The 12,655-nt window shown below is 39.1% G+C and overlaps 1 protein-coding gene across 6 annotated transcripts in view; it reads right to left on the bottom strand.

The window, feature by feature from the left end:
- ZNF385B (zinc finger protein 385B) overlaps positions 1 to 12,655 on the bottom strand; it is a 158,616-nt gene that overhangs the window by 47,314 nt on the left and 98,647 nt on the right. For 5 of the 6 annotated variants that reach the window (XM_053948366.1, XM_053948368.1, XM_053948370.1 and 2 more), the window contains one exon: positions 6,270 to 6,400. The exons of the other annotated variant lie outside the window; for it this stretch is intronic. In XM_053948366.1, the coding sequence (XP_053804341.1) occupies positions 6,270 to 6,400 (131 nt within the window). The remainder of the gene's footprint in view (positions 1 to 6,269; positions 6,401 to 12,655) is intronic. 6 annotated transcript variants of the gene reach the window in all.

The raw sequence follows: 12,655 nt of genomic DNA, 5'->3' as shown, positions 1-12,655 counted from the left end.
TTTTCAAAATCCACATGGTGGATGCCAGACTCCTGCAAAGGGGTAGGGAAAGGCTGCACCTGGTAACTTCTGCTCCTCACCAGTGCGTGTCAGTGCACTTTCTCCTTGGAGACAGGGTTCCCTATCTGGCTGCTGATCTGGAAACTGAGAAGGAAGTTCATCCATCCAATTCCTCTTTGAAAAAATACAAAAGCAATAGGAAAATCTATAAAATATTTAATGTTTGAAGAGATTCTCCCTTAAAGCCCGATTGTATTCTTTTAATAAAAATGTTTCCCCCCTCATAATTATATGCATGATATACCAGAAGAAGAGACAGAAAAGTGCTTATTTAGGCTCACCAATTTTACAGAGCTGCTCTTTGAGAGATTCAGGACAGGAACTAGGGAACCTGCATCTTTCTGTTAAAATACCAGAAACTGAAAAATCTGTCAAATTCAACTGACAACCCCCTGTTTTTGGCAGCTTTTTTCCCCATACCTAACTCAGTGTATCTTGCTAGGTATTTTCTTCAAGCTCAGAGGTTTTTGAAAGTTTCAGGAAAAGACTCAGGTATTTTTTTGGGAAAAATGTACCACCTTCAATAAACATTTTTCAGGGCTTCCACAGGCTGAGAAGAATTTTTCAAAAAACTCCTACCACAGCTGAAAGAGTTCTCTGCTGCTTTGCCTCAAAGCCATAGAAAGACAAAGAGGGATTCCTGGCTTGGTAAAAAATGCCTAAAGATACAAAGAAAAGGGACTACAAAAAATTGAGAAAACGATGACATGGAGAGTAAAGGGGCTCTGTAGCTAGGTACTTGGAGAAGAGATAACAAAGACTAACCACAGAGCAGAGGTCTGTGCTGACAGAATCTGGGCTTGATTATGTGGTCCCTGAACTTGTGCTTTCCTCACCTGTATCTCAGAAAATACCTATTACTTCTTTTATTCCCTTAATAAATGGCAATAGGATGACTCCTCATGTTGTGAATTGGATGATTCTGGCTAAGACTTGAAAAACGTGAACTTTTATATCTGTAACAACTAGAAGTGTAATAAGAATAGTTTTAAGTTTTCAAAAGAGTAATGGAAGGCAAACTTGAAGTCCTTGTGTGCCTGCATTATTATAAAGAGTATAAGAGGTTTGTAAGAAAAACATTACCATTTCTTAATTAAAGAAACTCCAACCAACAAAAATCCTAAAGAAAAATATCCAGCTACCCTGCAAAACACCACTCCTAAGTCAATTGCTTAAATTTCTTGTCTGTGCAGTTAATGAATGTAAAGTATGGCTCTTTAAAAATTTTACCTCCTCTCTGGAGTCAGATGGAGAGGAACAGAAAAGGTCACTTCCCTCCAGCACTCCAGAAAAGGGGAATTCAGAGCACAGGGACAGGGTACTTGGATAAAAAGGATGGTAGATAACGGGTTGGCAACACCCAGTTGGCTGCATTTGTAATCAGTTCCTGCCATATACAATCCTGGGCTGCAAAGCATACCTTGGCACTGCAGCAGGGTGTTAAGTGGCTGAATTCAGACCCTGCTAAGGAAAGAGAAAGCTCCCAAGCCAGAGAGTCCTGCCAAAAAGGCAGAAGAGGCACTTGGCACAGAGGGGCGAGTGAAGCCGGTGATACTGGTGCCTTGTGCTCTTATCTGCTGAACTCAGCTTCTGCCTTGTGATTACTGGGCCCTTCAAATGAGAAAGAGATAGGCAGCAAAAAAAATGTAATAATTGAAAATGCAGAAGAGGAAAGAGAAAATTAGTTCCTCCCCATAGTTGTCTTGGGGGTAGGCCAGAGATACTTAGTCCAGGCAGGGCTAATGTTGGAGAAGAGTCAGAAATTTCTGACTGAGTTACTAGTCAGCTCCTCTTCCCTTCCTGTAGCACATTCCAGCTGGCTCACCTTCACTGGCAGATGTAAAATATCTCTGGTCCACTTTGCAAGGGGACTGAGAGAACTCTAATATAAAGAATCAGCATAAAGCTACTTGAGAAGTAAGACACTGAAGCAATAACTAGGCCACATTAACCCATGTGTCCTCTAAAACATGAAGGGTATGAACTAGCATTTAGAAACCAATCATGGGCTAGTTAGATGCAAAATGTTTCACTAATGTGAAAGCTACAAGAGATGCTCTAATCTTTGATTACCCCTGAGGCCATAACAAACTCAGAAAGAAGCATATGAATTGCTGATTATTTTCTATGATGATAGAATCTGAGAAGCTGCTGATAATGTTTTTGTGCAGATTGACAGGTCCCTGGCTGTACTACTTCAACTAAATGTGAGTCATGTAGGACTGCTCCCATCTCAGGACAAGGCAGAATATGCCAGAGTTTTGATCTCTCTCTTTCTCGGGAGTACACAACCTTTATATCGGGAGATGGAGACAATGATTGTGAAGTGATCAGTGATCTCAATCTTGCAAGATAAATCCTGGCTTTCAGCCACTTTAGCACATGTACCAAGACGTGATCACAAAGTATCCTCTCATCATTCAGTACACAAGATGGATGACAGGAGATAAAGAATCAGGGATGTTTAGAGAAAGAATGGTACAGAAGGTAAAGCTGTGTGGCGGAAGCCAGCAAGCGTAAAATTCAAGATTTTGTTACAATAAACACACAACAGGGTTCACAGTAAACTTACCTGTGATTTCCACTGACAATATACTTGACTTACATATTTTTGAATGTAATCAATATACAAGTTGTTAACTTGTTAAGGCCTCTTTATAGTCGCTTTAGTATGCTGAAAAAAACTCTGCTTTAACAATACCTTGTGGTCCACATCCATCTCAAACTGGAAGTACCAATTTGGGAAGATCCTATAATGATGGTTCCCAATTTTTTATAAACAAGAACATTTTAAGTAATAATAGCTGATAATATGATTCAAGCTCCGCATTTCAGACAGAGGGATATTGAGAAAGACCATTTGGAACCTGATGCCAGGACAAACGTGATGTCACCTTTGGATCCACTGCTGCAGCATTTCTGACAGAGGGTTTGTCCTTCCATGCAGCAACTCAGGCTCAGACTCTGACAGTCTGATCATGCCTCTGCTGTTCTGACAAAACTACTTGCAGCTGATATGAAAAGACCAGGGAAGACAGCACCTTTTCTGCAATACCTCTTCGCTTGGAATCCTTCATCCTGCCCTTACAAGACCCCCTTCCGTCTGATCTGTTAAAACAGAAACGTTTTATTCCCCTTACTGAGGAATAAAGATATGTATCCAGTGAGCTAGTGCAATCATTCCCCAAATAATTTTTCCTGTATAATAAGTCCTAATGAATGAAGACAAATTTAATTGGGGCATGAATTGGCAATTACTGTACATACATCCACAGCATATTTCAAACTATTAGTGATATAAGAGAAGCAAATGGGAGACAGCTTAAACTAAATCACACAATTCCATCAAGAAAATAAGATATGACTGGGGTAGGTATTGCTTTTACAAAATCAGGGTCTGCTCACTGCTTCAGCTGAAAGTACCTCTTGTGGAGAGAAGCTAGGGATCAAGACAGTTCCACAAACAAAATGGGAACACTAATGTTTTATCTGGAGAATCACAGATGCTTTCAGAACTGAAAACTGTCAAAGTTAACTAAATAAGAAATGGTTTACCCCAGATTTTAAATATGTTTCCATAAGTAAGGCAAGTTCTTTTGGGAAAAAAACTGTAGGGGGTGTTCTTTGAAGATGTTTGTAGTTAATACATTTTACCTTGTTTTTCTACCTTGGTAGTTACCGTATTAAGCTCCCATGCAAAATTTTCTTTTTTTAAGGCCACTGATGTTAAGTTAGAAACCACTCCTGGCAAGGTTTAGAAAAATGTTTCTGTCTGACAGCCATTGAAAATGTAGGGGGATCCAAAGAAGATTTGTCTCAGACCATTTCTTTCTGCCACCTTCAGTGAACACATGCAAGCAGAACCAGCACCCCAGAAAGGTCCCCTCAGTCCCTTGGAAGGCAAGGCGATGAAGGGAAGCACACTGGACGTTTCCCTGTCTGCAGTCCTTGACAAGTCCTCCTACGAATGAAGTACATGGATTTCCTGATTGATCCGTAAAGCAAATTACGGCTTTTTTGGGCTCTTCTAATAGTCACTTCCTGCACAATATAAAGGATTGTGGTTCTTTACATGATACATATGTTATGGATCAACTGGATTTTGCTTCTATAACTCAAAATTAAACACTTTTACATACTATTGCCACCACTTTGGAATGAATAAGGAAAAAGAAAAAACTACATATACAGAAACCTAGAAATCCGCATTTGCAAAGGTTGTGCTAAGTTAGAAATAAAGGAAGTGCATGACAGCTGGCATTCACTGTGCCTGTCAGTAGATAATCATGAATGATTTAGTTTTCCAATGAGCTTTGAAGTCCATTGTGAAAGACTCTTAAGGAAAATCAATACCTGCAAGATAAATGGCAAAGTCTGCAAATTAGAAATAAAGAAGTACTGAACCACTGTTTCTTAACATAAAGAATTTAAATATGCAATGTCTGTGGTGTATTGCAGCATAATCTTATATAATTATCAAGAATTCCAAGGAAGGAAGTAGACACCAAGTTGACAATGTTTGCTAATTACCCCAGGTCTAATTTTTAATCAAATCTACAGAAGTTTGGAGAGGAATGACAGTTGTCAATTATAAACATGCCAGGAATTAGGCAAATGAAAGGAAACCCAGATAAATATAAACTAGGCAAAACCTATGTAAATATACAAATTAATCTGTATCTAGAAGTTATTACAACTCTGATATTCAGTAATCCCACCAGAAAGCAAATAATGGATGGTTGACTCTAAAACTGCATCTCTAAAGAAAAGTTTCTCTGATTCATAATGAACAGTTATGTGAAAAAGCTCACCTAGAAAACCTGTGCAACTAGAAAGCAAACAAATCAGTAACAAAGTTCCTGAGAGTATTAGGAAGAAGATGGAAAATTAATATGAATTGCATCATGCCTAGATATGGTAATGACACACTGCCTCCTTAACATGGTATTGAGTTTTGAACCTGCTCTTTTAATGTACCTGGTTTTTTCTAGTCTTTTATATCTTTGTGCAAATGCACACCCCACATCACCCTGATAAACACACATTTTTCCCATACATGTTTTGCAATGAATTAGTGTCATGGTTTGACACTGGCGCAATTAGTAACATTTGCTGCTGTTCATACCTTGGGCTGCTGACACGTGAGAGAAGCGGGTTCACATGTCACCCCACAACTGCCCCCAACCCCGCGTGCTGTAGCACCAGGCCTGTCAGCAAGGTGGATTTGTTTGACATGAAGAAAAATAATGCTGTTGTTGCTCTCATTTCAGACAGACAGTTAGTTTGGGAAAGGAGACACTTGGCAGTGGCTCAGCTTGTGACTTTGTGGTGGTGATGACACTGCTCCCCTTTCCGCCCCCCCTGCACCACGGTGACAAGAGCAGTGTGCAGCAGTTCAGGTGACGGTCACCTACAAACACACTGTACCTGCTGACTGGGCAGGAATGACTCACAAGTTTCCTTCCTCTTGCCATTAGCTTAAACATTTAAGCTAAAATGTGATGGCAAACAAGCCTTTAGATAACACTCATTGCCTTTTTATGAGCTGATAAAGTAGTGAGAAGTACGGAAGACAGTATTTTTTTAATTGCTGCTCTGATAAACATGAAGAACCACAGAAGTATTATTTTGGCAATTTTTTTTTTTTGTTTCAAAAAACCCCAAAATGCTTTACCATAAAGTAAAAATAACAGGTTCACATTTTCCACATTGGCTGGCTGTACAGTTTTACACTCTGATGTTGAAATTATACAGAATTAACAATATCCTCCAGTTGCTTTCCTTGTTGTATTAGACTCAGCTTAATTCACAGCAGTGTAGGATGTAGGTCTTACCTGTCACACCTGTCTATTAGCTTTTATTTTTTTTCCTTTTTACAGCATATATAAATACACATACCCAGACAAATGCTCCAAATAATTCTATTGTTTCTCAAATGTTTAGCATAGCATAGGGATTTTTTTTTTTAATGTGCAAACACCACCTCAAGAGACCAAGTTAAAAATCAATCAGCCCTGTTAACAGTGAGAAGGCTGGACACCACTCCAAGCCTTTCATACAGGGGGAAAAGCAACCACCATGGCACAGAAAAAAAGGGCTCCCTAGAACTGTGTAAGCAATGCACTGTTTTAAGGCAGTTTCAGTACTGGATATTAGAATCAGATTGGAAAGCATACACTGAAACTAAATGTGGAAACACCTTTACTTACTGTGTTAAAATTTGGGAAGAATCCAACAGCAGAGCTGCTGTCCACAGGGAAGGACATAAAGGGTTTGATATCCAGGGGAGGCTGCATCATCAAGGTAGGTGTGCGCACAAGGGTGGGAAGTGTAGTAGTGCCTGCCAAGAGCAAACAAAACCAGGAATTCATGGTATTCTCCTTTCTGCAACACACAGAGTATAGCTGACACAACTGCCAAGAAAAAATTATACAGGGGATGATGAAAAGGCTCTGTAGGAGTTAATATCATTAAAAGGAACCTATTTACACACAGTACAGACGAGGCAGAGCACTTCCCTATGGCCATGGATACTCAGATGTTGAAGAGAAGACATATGGTATATAAATCACACTGGCAGGGAGAATAAATCCTTTCTACAGCTGCAAAATTCTTCTTGTGCCAAAAAGGCCAGGATGGGTGCCCGTGAAAGTCAGATGCTTGTGCAATTCATGGTTGCCTACTAGATCAGCCAGCACAGACAATACATGTATGCTGAAATCCAGAGGTTTGTTTCCAAATAGTGAACTGCATGTTAGTTTTTTCCCTCTTCTGACTGTCAGGTGCTACAAAAACACCATTTCATTGAACATGTAAAAATCTGCATTTTTTATGGTGCAAGGCAAATACTAGGAAAGAGCCAACAATTAAAAAAATCAGCTAGCATACAGATTAACACAATTCTTTATAAGCAATGCTAACTATTTTCTAAATTGGATCTCTCCAAACAGAAGTTTTCTAGAAATCTCTTTGCTGAATTTTTTTTCTCTATACACTTAAGAATCATTGCCCAGCAAGATCCCAAAGGAATAGGCAGGCACAGATGTCCAAATAGTCATTTTTAACTAGCTATGTACCCTATTCACACAAGAAGTGTGCCTAGCACACAGCTCCCAGCTATGCCTGTGGGAGTATTTTTTTCCCCTGAAATGATACAAAATAGATTTAAAATAAAATTCCCCTCATTGAAATACAAAGTGAAAAACAAACAAACAAACAAAAACCAACCAAAACCACAAACAAACAACAAAAAAAAAACCCTCTCAGTGTCTCCTTCCTGGGTTGAATAAATAATTCAACACCAACAGGAGCAGGCAGTGGAACACAAGTGTCCCACACCTCTAAAGGAGGGTGAGTCACTCTGTTTCTCCTACCTCTGTCACATTTTCTCCATAATTACCTAATTCTCCCACTCAGCAGTGGCCAGCAGCTGGGAGCATTACAGGCCTCTTAGGAGCTTCCCTTGTCTCAAGCACAGCTTACACAATACCTGAGCTTTTCCCCACAGAAGATACCTGAGCTTTTCTAACCCAGCCAGGAAGGGGATGGGCAGGAGGGAAGGGGAGGGGAACTGAGACGGAGCTAGAAGGAGGGGTTAGAAAAGTACACAAGCAATTTTCCTTCTCTTATCCCATAAAATCAAATCATTTGTATCCACTTGCAAAATGCCAGGCAATCCGTATGGGCTGCATGAGCACCAGTTTTCCATTAAGGGATCTGCCTTTCTGCCTATTAAGGACACACAAAACTGAAGGCAAAGGAGAGATTTTCCTCCTTTTCACTGTCCTCTCTCCACAGTCACAATTTCAAGCCCATCTCATGGTATCCAAGAGGAAAGCTAAGTTCAGAAGCCAGATGGGGCTGCATGGATTTTTTGGATGAACAAACACTTACAACTAGCCCTGAGCTCCAATTTTGTTGATGCTGGAGAGACAGTCATTTTGATCTCAGCTGCAGCATAGTAAACATTGTGTTATGGTCTAGCACATGAATAGCAGGCTGTAATCTATTCTCTGTTTCTTCTACAGGAAAAGCATCATGATTGCACAAAGATGGGTCAATGACAGCCATGCAAAGAGAATGTTTCATACCATCCCAACAGAACTGCACAACTTGAAAGGAAAAATATGCTTGAGAAATTTTCCCAGACTATTTTCTCCCTTCTTCTATCCCAATACTTTCATAAATGTCAAGTTTTTTCCTGCATGAGCCCATGAGACTAATTGACAGTTGTGCCTAATTAACTGTACGTCAAAGCTTATTCAAGTGGAGTCACAAACGTCAAAAAGCTAAAGGCTAACATGCCTATAGTTTCTTATTCATATCCATAATGGAAAAGATGAACCAATAGGAAAGCAGCGTGTCTGAGAATTTATCCAAAGAAAATATCTTCAACTGCAAAAATTATGATTATTTCTACTAGCTGGTTCTGAAACAGTAGATTTACATAATTTGGATTTCAGAGTTGTATTCAAACAGGAACTATGTTGTATTCAATTACCTAAAGGGCCATCATCAATCCAACTTCTGCAAGCTTCTCTTTCAAGTTCATAAGCAATTAAAGATCTGTGAAGTTAAAGAAGACCTATCCTCTCTTTACATAAATATACTTCAATGAAGCTATGGTTACATATTCTAATTCAATTTTACATTAAAAAAACCCAGAATAGACAGATTGTGACTGACATTTGAAATCAAAGTTGCTTTTCTGATGCTGTCCTTATTCAATTTATAGAAAGCATGTGGCATAAAATCTTTAAGGCATCCTACTGAAAAAGAAATGCAACCTTCTTTGTACTCCTTGGTTGAGCACAGAACCTTTCATGTGAAAAAGACATCTGAACTCTCTCTCTAGTTTTGCAGGCCATGTTTTTTCTGCTGCCAGAGTAATTTATAACCAGGAGACTAGAATACATTTGGAGCCCACACAGAAAAGAAAACATACACCTACTGGACTGTTAGTGAAGGCATTAACTATAAAAAATGTGTTTGTTTTGTTTGCCAATTTACTACTTCAACAATTGCCAGTCAAATATTGAGAACCCTGTTGGACTGAAGTGTGGCTTTCAGACCCACCTCTGAAAGCCTCTGAAGGAATTATCAGGTCAAGGTGACCTAAATTACAAGTAGAAGCACTTAATGAAAAAATCATCAAATTAAATGCAATAGGGCAGTTTTACCCTTGCATTGCTCCCAATGGTCAAATAAATTCTCACCACTACTCCACCAAATCTTTATCCAGGCCTGAACTAAGCAGGAATACTGGCACAAAAAAGTTGTCACTGACAAGTTTCATTATCTTCATGAATTTAACAGATGTTTATCATTTCATTAGCATTTTAATGATAAAGACAACTTACTTTGTCAAACATAGATTGTTTTAAACTATCTGTAAATCTTTACAGGAAAGAGCAGTTATATTTATTCCAAAGGCATTTGCTTATTTCAGCTTCATACTTGTTAAACAGTATTTTATAACTTCAATGTTGACTCCCACAGCAGGAGTTATCTGAGTGCTGGGAATGCAAGCTGTGGACAGACTTTGTAAAAGGCACTGATCCTCACTGGTTCCATTTACCCTTGTTGAAGAGGAGGAAAAGAGGTTTTCAGATTACCCAAAATGTCTCATTTTATTAGAGGTTTTTCTTCTTCCTACACATATTTATCTGAACAAACAAGTCCCTGTGTAACAGGTGCTGCTCCTCCACAGCCATGTACACATGGCTTTGCATACACTGCAATGCACTGGGACACTCATGTTCCTACAGAAGTTAGGAAACGTGGTAATCTTCATCCAAATTTAATCAGCCTCTAACAAATAAGGTGCAATGGATTAAGCAGTGCAAGTGATATTTTTGGGGAGCAATTAGAACGTTTTATCTGTCACTCCTGTAGCAAGATGTGTCCCCAGGGCCAATGAAGCAAGCTTTAGCCTGTTGCCAACAAGGGGACAGGCGACACTGGAGCTTGAAGAATCTCCACCAACACCTCCAGTTTTCCAGCTTCACAGAAAAAAACAGAATTCCAGACTAACAAGACTGCAGTTTTGGCAGAGGGAATCACAGTTAACTTTGGCCATGGTAAAAAGTCACCGGTGTTCTTCTTCAAGTAAAAGCGGTGCCAAGTTCAGTCAAATCTAAGTGCACAACTTCACCCTCTGTACCTCTTGAAAACTATTTGTCACACTTTTACTTCTGTGATTTTCTCACCAAGTGCTTTTTTTTGGTGGTTTTCAGTGGAAAAGAAAAGTGTAATGCCTGCTTATTAATTCCTCAGATTTGGGTCATTATTAGACCATTATATAAAAAAAGCCCAATTCCATCAAAACATACTCATATAAACCACATTTGTGAATTATTTCAGCTTACTTAAATGAATCATGTTTCAGACTTGAAAGCATTCTCTTTCAATATCTTCTTTAAAGGCAACTATAGAGAAATCTGAAGCCATACTCAAGTCTCTCCTGTTTTCCTGTTACCTAAAGATGTTACTACCGTATTTAAATCCTCCCATCAAAGGAAGCAATCCTCACTCAGAGCAAGAGAGTGGAAGAGTAAGCACTCTCGGGACTGAATAAAAGTATTTGAGTGACAAATTTCTATGTATTGGACAATCTACATCCACCTCAGATTGCACATGGTTGCTTTTGTTTTAACTTGTGCCAATGACAGTATTTGGGAAAATTCCAAAGGGACATTGAGATATTCACACCCACCACTACTTATGGGCATTACACTGGCAGTTTTCAGTTATGGACACTGTCCTTCCTTTTTCATCCCTCACCATTTTCAGCTGTGAGGAACCTTTACCTTCTACAGTAGTGTTGAGTAGTCTTATCTGGCCCCAGAACAGTAGCCATGTAACTGGTGTGATGGATCAGTTCTGGGCTTTCTCCTCCCTTCACCTTTGTAGAACTGTGTTTTTGAGACTGTGCTAGAGCCAACAGTACCCCTCTGAGGGTGGATGACAAATTACTCCTGAATTAAGGACTGCAGCCAGAGCATGCACAGCCACCTTGTCTCTAGACCTCTCACTGTCCTCTCCGGTTACAGCACTTTTCTTCCGAGCTCCAGAAGGTGGAAGCAACTCCTTGGAAGGATTCTGAGACAATTCTGCCTACCGTGTCAGCACAGTTTATTATTTCATCAGTGGAAGTTTTCAACATTTTCAGAAATATTTACTTCTTCATGTGGCTAAGAAATCCAGTTTTATAAACACATTACAGCCAGAGGTAGTACCCAGGGCTTTCATATGGAATAAAAATCTCTCCAGCTCTATTGCCTATGACTCACAAAAAAAGCCCAAAAAACCCCTTCTAAAACAGCCCAACTTACACACGACTTCCCTGCACTTGCTTATATGCAACTGTTTGGAACAATATGCAGAAAAAATTATGTTTATAACAATCCCTCTACCTAACTTCCAGATGAAAGATTCACAGTTTTCTTCCCTTTTATCTGATACCCCCATTGCATCATGCCTCAGTTCTGCTTCCCGCACAGTTTTTTTCCCCCTACCTGACAGGTAAAAATCAATCACTTGCAAGTCACTACATTTTGTTGTTTGAACATTTATGACACTAGCCCTTGAGATTTTTTACAATCCTTAATATCAGTAATTTTTCCATTCCAGTATGATCAGTTTAGAGGATTTAGAAACTTTCTAATTTTGTTTGTTTACTTACAGGTATACAAGGGTATTAGAGGATGTCATCTGTTTATGCCCAAGATAAACTCATAAAAACAAGTTAAGTGCAAGTAACATAATTCTGAGTTTCTGAACAGCAGGTGTTGGTATCAAAACACTTAAGGAAAAATATATTCTAGAAGTAGCTCATTAATAATACTCCTGAAGGTGAATATTAACACATGCACTCCCCTTACACACACAAAAAAAAAAAAAAGTTAGTAAATACAGAATTAATTGTTTTCACATTTCACTCAGCAGGTCAAATATTTCTTCCTTATAATATAGTATTATGAGAAATGACACCCATATGGATTCCAGTCTGTCAAAAGAAGTCGTGAGAGATAAGACCATTACTTCAACACATTTTCCCAAACTAATGTGATGTTAAGAGATAACTCACTACTCTGGCAACTTATTTTTACAAGTAACTTGAAGCAGAAGCCCAGAATATATGTGACATGGCACAGCCCCTAGCTGACAACAGGAAAAATGCTAACAAGTTTTCTGTCCCCCTGGGCACCACACCAACTAAAATGAATGAGGATGCAGCTTCTTTGAGAATTGACGTGATTAGCATCAGAGCTAGTGATACACATATTTTAAAACCTGGACAGTGCACTGTATTCATATCTCCTAAACTTTATTCAGATATCAATGGAATAGTCCTTGGATTACTGATGAATTTAAAAACCAAACTACACACCTATCTGTGCCTGGCAAATAAAATCAGGTAAATCCTCAAAAGATGTGCTGTTTTATTTTCTCAGGAGCCACAAGGAAATGCAGCAAGAATTGGTGTAGAAATCATGGCTACTCAACTAAAGAACCCCTGCATGGAACACTCATAAGGCAAGTGTTAAGAAAGCATTGGTCCAGGTCCAGCTTTCCATAGCAACATATGGATAAA

This window comes from Vidua chalybeata, chromosome 7 (genome assembly GCF_026979565.1).
Source record: "Vidua chalybeata isolate OUT-0048 chromosome 7, bVidCha1 merged haplotype, whole genome shotgun sequence".
In the NCBI taxonomy this organism is placed as follows: Eukaryota; Metazoa; Chordata; class Aves; order Passeriformes; family Viduidae; genus Vidua; species Vidua chalybeata.
Note: the sequence above shows the minus strand (reverse complement) of the source record. Positions and strands in the feature narration are given on the sequence as shown.